Genomic DNA, 9,984 nt, shown 5'->3' with positions numbered 1-9,984 from the left:
TCTGTTACCCGGCCTAGAGTGCAGTGGCATCATCATAGCTCACTGCAACCCCAAGCTCTTGGGCTCAAGTGATCCTCCTGCCTCAGCCCTCCGAGTAGCTGGCACTATAGGTGTGCACCACTATGCCTGTCTAAGTTTTCTATTTTTTGTAGAGATGGGGTCTCACTTTTGCTCAGGCTGGTCTCAAACTCTGGGCCTCAAGCGATCCTCCCACCTTGGCCTCCCACAATGCTAGGATTACGGGCGTGAGTCACCACACCTGGCCTCTATTCTTTACTCGTAAGAGCAAAGAAGTTTCTAGAAGCCCTCTCAAACCTCTCCAGTTTGGATTAGGCCTGCCAATCATTGAAGGGGTCCCTGACAAGGGATAGTCATATTGGCTTATAAGTTGAGGTTGGTCGTCCAAGGCTGACACTGCTGCTGCCCAGTAGGGGAAGGTGAGCATTGGAGTCAAGTGAAGTGTCTTCTAAAGAGTTGTTGGCAAGTAGCTGTAACTTGAAGTCTTGCAAATAAATGTGATGGCCATAGAGCATAGAGGGAGATGAGAGTTTAGGCTTATGCCTTGAAATTTGCTAAAATTTAGAGGTCAGAAAGGAACAGGCAACAATGGACAAAAAACAGGAGAGGGCAATGCCCCACAAGCCAAGAGGAGAAAGTACTTTAAAATAGGATTGTCAGCTGTACTGATGCTTCCGAGAATTCAAACAGCGTAAGGATTAGGGGTGTCCACTGGAGTTGGTGAGGAAGGGGCTGACAATCTTAGCACCAGCAGTTTTGGTTAAGTAATGGAAATGGAAACAGGATTAAAATGGATTGAATAGTGGGAAGTTAATGGAACCACAAATAGGAACACTTCATTTATGACAGGTGACACATCACAGCAATGAAGAAAGAACAGGCATTTTACTAGCTGCTAAGATAATAAGCAATTTATAAGAAAAAAAATGAAAATGGACTCCTACCTCATTATGCACAAAAATCAATTCCAGATAAATCAAAGATCTGGATGTGAAAGGCAAAACTATAAAGTATTAAAAAAAAAGAATACCCTTGGGACCTTGAGACAGGAGGAAATGTCTAAAAAAACAAAAAGCACTATCTGAAAAAGAAAAGACTGATTAATTTGAAAAAGTCTGTTAATCAAAAGACATCACAAGAAGAATGAAAGGACAAGCTACAGAATGCGAGAAGACACCTGCAAACACAAGTGGCAGCAGCCTAGTGTCTAGAGAGTGCACTTCCAGCAGGTGCTGTGGTGGTGGATGTTCTGCAGCTCCGCCCTGTCCTGTCGAAAGTACCACGGGGATGGGAGTGTCCCGCAGGACCGCGGTCCAGCGGGCAGCTGCCAGCCACTTGTGGCTACTGAGCACTGGAAATATGGCTAGTACAACTGAGGAACTGATTTTCTTATCTTCTTAATTTAAATTAACCACATTCGACTTGTGGCTACCATATTAAACTGTGCAGAATTCTAGAATATAGGGAGAACTTTTATAAGTCAGTGAGAAAAAAGAAGACAATGGGGGAAAGGGGCAAAAGTTTAAAGAGAGTTACTTCATAAAAGAAATCTAAATGCTCAATAAACCAATAAAAACTACTCAACCGTTAATTACTCAAGGAAATGCAAATTTAAAGCAAAGAGATACCATTATACACCCATCAAATTCACAAAAATATAAACACCTGACAGTGCCAAGTGTTGATAGGACATGGAGCATCAGGAACTCTGGTGAGAATGTAAATTTGAAACCAATTTGGAAAAAGATGTGAGATTACCTAGCGAAGTCGATGAAAGGCATAGTCAGTGTACCCTACGATGCTGAGTGGAAAAAGCAAAAGCAAATTAATTCCTGCAGAATGATTCTATTTACATTGAGTTCAAAATCAGACAAAACCCAACTGTATACTTTTAGGACACATATAAATGCTTGCCATTGGTAGCCCTCTCACTACCATGGGAAAAGCCAGCCTGGGATGAAGCCAGCCACAGAAGAGAGCAAAGCTGCATACAGAACACAGGTGGGCCCTCAGTGAGGTGTATGTGAGACCCACCCGACCTCCAGACTTTCCATTATGTGAACCAATAAAATGCCTTACTTTAAAAACCCACATGCAGTCAGATTTCTGTCCTCTGTAGCCAAAATCACTCTAATAGTTATTCCCAAATTAACACAAGCCCAGACCTCTCCCGAGCTCCAGGTGTGTCTATCCAAGTGCCTACTTAGTGTCTTCACTGGGTTCTCTCATAAGCATCTCAAACTTAAGAAATTGAAACTGAACTCTTGGTCCTTCCCCCCAACCTCCTCTTTGGTTTTACACCACAGTGAATGGCAACCTAACCCACTGAGCTGCTTGTGGTAAAAAGATGTGGGCCATCCATGAGTCATTTCCTTCCCCTGTCCAGCCCAACACAGAGTCCAGCCAACCTGGCCTCGAACGTGCTCATTGGGTCTGCCCGTTCTCTCCATTTCCACTGTGGCCCCTAGTCCACGCTGCCCTTATCTTTTCCCTGTACGATGGTCTTAAATAGCCTTTCTCTCTCACTATCCAATCTTTCCAATCCATGCTCCTTACAGCTGCCAGTGACTTAAAAGAAAATCTGTAATTATTATTATTGTTTTTACAGAGATGGAGTCTGGCTATGTTGCTCAGGCTGGCCTTGAACTCCTGGCCTCAAACAATCTTCTCACTTCAGCCTCTCGAGTAGCTAGGATCACAGGCACAAGCCACTGTGCCCATCTCAAAATCAGTAATTATTTTCTAGAGCATAGCACTAAGAAGAATGGGCTGTGGAGCAGGACAGATGGGATAGTTATGTATTGGTGCATAACAAATCACCCCAAATCTCAGTGGTTAAAACAACATTCATCAACTCACAGCTTCTGTGGGTCAGGAATCTGGACATGCCTTAGCTGGGTATCTCTGCCTCAAGACTGCTCCTGAGGCTGCAATTAAGGTGTCAGTCAGGGCTTTGGTCTCATTTCCCATCCAAGTACTCACCAGGCCCAACCCTGCTTAGCTTCTGAGATCAGACAAGATTGGGTGTGTTCAGGGTTGTATGGCTGTAGATACTTGGTCTCATCTGAAAGCTCAACCAGGGCAGGATCTGTACCTATGCTCACTTGAATGGTTGGAGGCAGGGTTCAGGTCCTCATGGGCTGTTTGCTCCACAGGGCAGCTGGGGTTTCTCATCAGCTGTGCCCTGCAGTGCTTGGCACAGACTGGGCTCAGTAAGTGCTGTTACCCTGACGTTGAAGTGGAATTCCGGTTGTAAATGTGCTCTGTCCTCCTGTTGCCAGTGATACCAAGGTGGACATTGCACTGCATCACTGCCCTGTTCCTTCAGTGGCTTCCATCCCACTGAGGATAAAAGCCAAACTGCTGCTGGTGCCCAGGCCCTGACAACTATCCAAACTTGTGCCTTGCTGTTCTGTTCCTTACACTGCCTCCATCCCACTGGACTTGAGTGCACCAGTCTCTTTCCGATTTGGCCGTGTGAAGCATTCAGCTCTGCCTGGCTAACTCCTACTTATCCTCCAGGTCTCAGATTAATTATTACTTCTCCAGTGAGGCCTTCCTTGAAACTTATTGTAAATTAGATCCCCTGACAAATTCTTCCATAGCATCCTGTATTGCACTTACTATAGTTTGAAATTTTATCTTTATAGTGTTATTTGATTAATATTTGTCTCCCTCTGTAAACTATAAACTCAAGCCAGGGACTATATTTTGCTTACCACTGTATTTCCATCCACTAACACAATGTCTGCTCATAGTAGACATTGATATAAAAATTTCTTTTAGGAATTTCACTCAATTATAGGTAAGTAACTAAGTTGTCCTTCAATGAATCAATCTGACAAGGAACATTTGCATTCCTTAAATTCTATAATGGAGATTTTCTGTTGATCACAAAGCAGTTTCAGAGTTGCTTGGTTGCTATGTAGGTATTAATAATATAAATTTTTGGTGTGGGCTGGGCATAAATAATGAACACTTTTCTAAAGTATGCAACTGAAAGCCAAACTGAAATACAGACAAATGTTTTAATCCATATACTTAAATATCAATCTGAGCAATAGCAAAATCAGAAGACTGCTATTTAATACATTTTTATGCAACCATTTTAAACATGTAAATAAATGAAAAATGTAGTAATCATAATCCTTAGAAGCTGAATCCTGAATATAAAAACTTTAAATGGTTTCCTATTTCATTACTTTATCTTAATTTTCTTTCTTTTCCATTTGGCCAGTCTCCTGCTAGATTAAAATTATAGTCAGATTTTCTGAGCCTGTCATTCTAAGAAATTTCAGCTGGTTTTCTTCAACACTTCCCCACCTTATACACAATGCAGAGATTTATCATTGTGATTCAAAACAAAGGAATATTCTGAAGTTTCTTTTAGTCATATATTCTTCAGGTTTGTTCTTACTGCCAGGTCCTGCTCCTGCTTATTGCCGCTCATGTATTTGGCAGAGGGAAGCATGAGTCTCATAACAACTGCTGACCTCAGTTCCCTCTTTACCTGATACTGCAGGAATGGAGGGAGAGAACAGTGCAGACCAGAGCATGAACTCTGCAGCCCGAATGCCCAGTTCAGTCTGGCCTCTCCACACACCGGCTGTGTGACCCTTGGCAAGCAACTCGATCCCCCAGTGCCTCAGGTTCCTCACCTGTGAAATGGGGATAAAGATACACTCACCTCAGACGGTTGTTAAGGAGATAAAATAATTTTCACAAAACTCTTGGAGTAGTTTCTGGCCCATAGTAAGTGCTATTTATATTATATTCAAATATAAAAAATTTTTTTCTATCTTCAGGACTATACCCTCTTGCTAGAACACGAAGATACCGAAACTACAGAACATATTCGAGATATGTGACTATTCCATGTTGGGTGTGGGTAGATAACAGAGCTTTGCTGGGCTTTAGGGATTTTACCTACAAAACGGTGCTACTGCCAGCCCTGCAGGGCCTCTTGGAGGATAACAACATCCAAGTGGACACAGACAGCCACACACACACACACAACCATTTTAATATTTCTAGGAATTTGGGGAAGTTATAAAGAACATCACTCCACATTACAATTAGTTCATAAAAGGAAAAAAATAAGGGCAAGTATGCAGGTCATTAACTTGAACTGAAATCACGAAGTATCGACATGACTGGATATGAAGACTAACCTCATACAGTTTTGTGTTTAATCAAGGAAATTCGGAATTAACACACACACACACACACACAAAACCCTTCCAAATCATCCTAAATCAGTGCTACTTACCCTTCTGAGAATAATCCAGTCCAATTTAGGAATTTCATTGTTTTTAATAATATACCACAGAATGTAACCTAAGAGTTCATTTATTACAGATAAGAACGTATTTGAACTCCAGGCTTTACCTCCAGAATGTGTGGAAGGTGCTGTCAGGCTAAGTGACCAAAGCATCCTTTTTACAATGTCCTGAATGTATGGATTTTAATTAGCCATTAATTAGCATCATAGGCTCAAGTAAAACAAACATTGGCACAGAATTCTAGAGTCTTCCCATTTAATTTCCTGATGGTTCCTTGTGTCCTTGCCAGAAAATTATGTTTTGAGGTACACTTAATTTTGAATGAGTCCTTTTTCTGGAATTGTTTAAGAAACAGTTTGAGTTTATTAATAAACCCAGTTCTTATGCTGCTTAGAGAGTTTATAAGGGGGTCTTTAAAGGAAGCTGGAAGTAGGACATTGCCAAATAACTCTAGACGGTAAAATATATGTCTCTAGTCAGCAACTGTCAATCTTGGATGTAAAAAAAAATATTAAATGCCATCAATAATCCAAGTGAATGCCAAGGGGAATCATGATTCAAAGTAAGCTGAAGAGAACACAAGGACAGATAAAAATGCACCAGAGGTGAGATGCACACCATCCCAGGACAGACCACACACTCATCTGTCCTCAGAGTTTAAATGAGATGCCAACACTGTTTTTTTTTTTTTTTTTGAAACTAAATGCATTTTAATAGAAAACAAAATACAAAATAACTCTTTTCAGAAAACAGAAATATTTAATCCTTTTTCCACAAATTAGAACTTCCTTTATGGTCAGAGCATGGTTTGATATGCGTGCGTGCATACTTACGATCGTCCCACCAAGTGTTCGTTAGACTGGTACCGCAGTGCAGGAGGTGGGAGCAGATCACCGCAGGAGAGAAGGACGACAAAAAAGCTACACCTCTGAATGGTCATTTGGAAATTCCACATTTTTCTAATTTTATCTTGTGACTTTTACTCCAAATTATTCTTTACCATAATCTTTCGAGCGGAGAGAATTACTAACGGAAGTGCAGCCATGAGAAGAACTGTCTTTCCCACCATCACTGCAAGAGCCCAGGTTTTCTCAAACAAACCCACCCACCCACTTCCAGGAACACGTCAACTGGGGTGATCAATCTGTCACCCCAAATTTCCCTTTCTCCCAATACACTGTGCTACCAAATTCTCTGAATTCCCTGAACCTTAAAATTCCAAGTATCGAAGCCAGTGCCAGGAGTCAAACCTGAAAGATAAAAGCAGAGAAGGCCCCCTCTGCCAGTGCTAGGTTTCCTCTTCTCAATAATAATAATAATTATAATTATAATTATAATAAAAAAATCCTGGTTCTCTGTAATTGCGGAAAAGGAAAGATTTTTTGCCAGGATTATCCCCTCCCCTTTCCTAGTTCCTGCCCCCACATCCCTCCACCAGTAAGGACTTCCCTTCTGCCTGAGGGCTGGACCCCAGGTGACACCTCTGCCACATTGCTTCTCCTGAGAGTGCTCTGCAACCACCCTCTAACCACACCCGGCCCTGGGCGGGGCGAACGGGGACAATGAGACAGAGACAGGAAGGTGCTCGCACGTGCAAGGGCACAGCAGGGTCTCGGTGAAAACTTGTGATCGGCCTCTGGAGCATCCTAATTCTTGATCTCGTGTCCACTCGTCACTGCCTTGCCTCCGCCCCAACCCCAGCCCTGGCCTTCCATGTTGGGGGCTGAGTCAAGAGGGGCCTGTCTGGGATGAGGGCCCAGGAGAGAGGGGAGAAGGGGTCTCTTTCACAGTCAGTCAGTGATTCAGTCTCAGCTCGTGGAAGGGCTGCAACTGGAGGCCTTCCACCACTGCCCCAGTCCGTTCCAACAAAGAAAAGAATTAATGTTCCTGATTTTCTTGTGTAATTCCAGTCACCAGAAGAAGGTTACAGGCCATGAACTGCACACTCAGGACGTTGCTCATCTGCCCAGTGTACACGCCCACGAGCTCGCTGGAGGAGCCGTCAGCAGGCGCGCTGCAGTAAGTGTTCCTGATGTCCCAGACGCGCACTGAGTTGTCCATGGAGGCAGAGGCGATCAAGCCACTGTCTGGACTGAAGGTGAGGCTGGTGATATTGTCTGTGTGGCCTCTCAGTTCTTTATAAAGGGTCCCAGAGGCCAAGTCCCACAGCTTCAACCGCTGGTCCTCACCTGCAGACGCCAGGTACTTACCGTTGGGAGAGAAGGCAAGAGAAAGCACGGGGCCACGGTGGCCGGTGAAGAGCCTCACCGTGTTCCCCTGCTGGGTGCTCCACAGCCGGACGGTCTTGTCGGTTGAGCCTGTAGCTAAGTAGTTTGAATTTGGGTGGAATTTGACACAGTCCACATCTGCCAGGTGTCCTGCATATATCCTCAGTGGGTACGTCCGATCAAATGACCACAGCCTGGCGGTGCGGTCGTGGGACCCGCTGGCGAAGTACAGACTGTATGGGCTAATGTCCAGGTCCCACACAGGATAGGCATGTCCTTGGTACAGCACAGTGTTGGTGAAACTCCCCAGGTCCCAGTATCGGATGGACATGTCTTCAGAACAAGAGAGCAACCCTGAGCTGTCTGCAAGGAACCTCGTGCTGTACACTGGTCCACAATGTCCCCGCAGTATCTTCATCTCTGTGCCTGCATTATCCTCGTCATCATCCTGGGAACATCAGGAGTGGATGGGAAAGGAAACACACATAAGAGAAAAAATGTTCAGTGGTCTGACAAGGAAAATGAGACCAGGAAGTAAAAAAAGAGAACAGGAACTGCTTGGGAAATAGCATCTACCCCAGAAAATGACAGCGGTCTTGCCCTTAAAGGTCACCCCAGGAAAATAATGCATAACTGAATATAAAGTCTCGTACAACTTACAAGCTGCTTTCCTTTAATTCATCTTGCAGCTAAGTCTGTATCAGATCAAAAGATATAGAAATGCAAGGCTATTATTACAGAATAATGACTGGGACCCTACTCTTTGGTTGAGGATAACACATATTTCGAAATCTGATAAAAAGGTAGCCTGGGCCGGGCGCGGTGGCTCACGCCTGTAATCCTAGCTCTCTGGGAGGCCGAGGCGGGCAGATTGTTTGAGCTCAGGAGTTGGAGACCAGCCTGAGCAAGAGCGAGACCCCGTCTCTACTAAAAATAGAAAGAAATTAATCGGACAACTAAAAATATATAGAAAAAATTAGCCGGGCATGGTGGCGCATGCCTGTAGTCCCAGCTACTCAGGAGGCTGAGGCAGAAGGATTGCTTCAGCCCAGGAGTGTGAGGTTGCTGTGAGCTAGGATGACGCCACGGCACTCTAGCCCGGGCAACAGAGCCAGATTCTGTCTCAAAAAAAAAAAAAAAAAAAAAAAGGTAGCCTGTGGTGACTTTCATTGTTATTTCTGATGTATATCATTTGGAAAGATTTACTTTTGAATTTATGTGAAGTTCCTAGATTCTTTTATTTATGGGTATTGTCTTCATCTGTCACTTTTAGCTGCTTTATAAGCCATATTGCTGTTTCTACTCCACTTGAAAAAATCCTGCCATGTTCATCACTCCCACAACAGGGGTTAAAGATGGAGGCAGCAACACACGAAGGCAGATGTGGTCTCACTTCAAGATTAATACAGAACTACTGGAGGAGTTTAGCCAAAATAAACCTAAATGCACAAGAATCAACAGTAAACTAGAAAGATGCGGTTGTCCATAAATCACACCCTCCCTCTGCCCCGTGATCAGCCACAAACTGCTGGTGTCCCAAAAGAAATAAGAATAAAGTTTTAAAATAGTGACTTTCTGGAGGGTCTCAAACATTTTCCCCAAAGTTAAAAAACAAGGCATGGATTCAGAATGGCTTTAAACAAAGCCAAGCAACTCATGTGATGCTTGGAAATAGTTTCCTGTGTGTGAAGACAGAAAAGATGACAGCCACCCCCAGTACTCAGGGAGAGCCCCCTGCCACACCAGCGCACTGCCTGCTCTCAAAGTCCATTTTCCCTTCACTCCCTCATAGATAGCTCCTCACAGCTGCAGCTCTCTATTCTGGAATTCATAAATTACATAGGGACCAGAGGTGAGATGCACACCATCCCAGGACAGACCACACACTCATCTGTCCTCAGAGTTTAAATGAGATGCCAACACTGTTTTTTTTTTTTTTTGAAACTAAATGCATTTTAATAGAAAACAAAATACAAAATAACTCTTTTCAGAAAACAGAAATATTTAATCCTTTTTCCACAAATTAGAACTTCCTTTATGGTCAGAGCATGGTTTGATATGCGTGCGTGCATACTTACGATCGTCCCACCAAGTGTTCGTTAGACTGGTACCGCAGTGCAGGAGGTGGGAGCAGATCACCGCAGGAGAGAAGGACGACAAAAAAGCTACACCTCTGAATGGTCATTTGGAAATTCCACATTTTTCTAATTTTATCTTGTGACTTTTACTCCAAATTATTCTTTACCATAATCTTTCGAGCGGAGAGAATTACTAACGGAAGTGCAGCCATGAGAAGAACTGTCTTTCCCACCATCACTGCAAGAGCCCAGGTTTTCTCAAACAAACCCACCCACCCACTTCCAGGAACACGTCAACTGGGGTGATCAATCTGTCACCCCAAATTTCCCTTTCTCCCAATACACTGTGCTACCAAATTCTCTGAATTCCCTGAACCT

The 9,984-nt window shown here is 43.6% G+C and overlaps 1 protein-coding gene across 1 annotated transcript in view; it reads right to left on the bottom strand.

Moving 5' to 3' along the window:
• Positions 1 to 5,997: 5,997 nt before the first annotated feature.
• TAF5L (TAF5-like RNA polymerase II, p300/CBP-associated factor (PCAF)-associated factor, 65kDa) overlaps positions 5,998 to 9,984 on the bottom strand; it is a 19,322-nt gene continuing 15,335 nt past the window's right edge. The window contains exon 4 of the mRNA XM_012660377.1: positions 5,998 to 7,976. Within this exon, the coding sequence (XP_012515831.1) occupies positions 7,179 to 7,976 (798 nt within the window). The 3' untranslated portion in view covers positions 5,998 to 7,178. The remainder of the gene's footprint in view (positions 7,977 to 9,984) is intronic.

This window comes from Propithecus coquereli, unplaced genomic scaffold, assembly GCF_000956105.1.
Source record: "Propithecus coquereli isolate 6110/MARCELLA unplaced genomic scaffold, Pcoq_1.0 Scaffold66, whole genome shotgun sequence".
Taxonomy (NCBI): Eukaryota; Metazoa; Chordata; class Mammalia; order Primates; family Indriidae; genus Propithecus; species Propithecus coquereli.
Note: the sequence above shows the minus strand (reverse complement) of the source record. Positions and strands in the feature narration are given on the sequence as shown.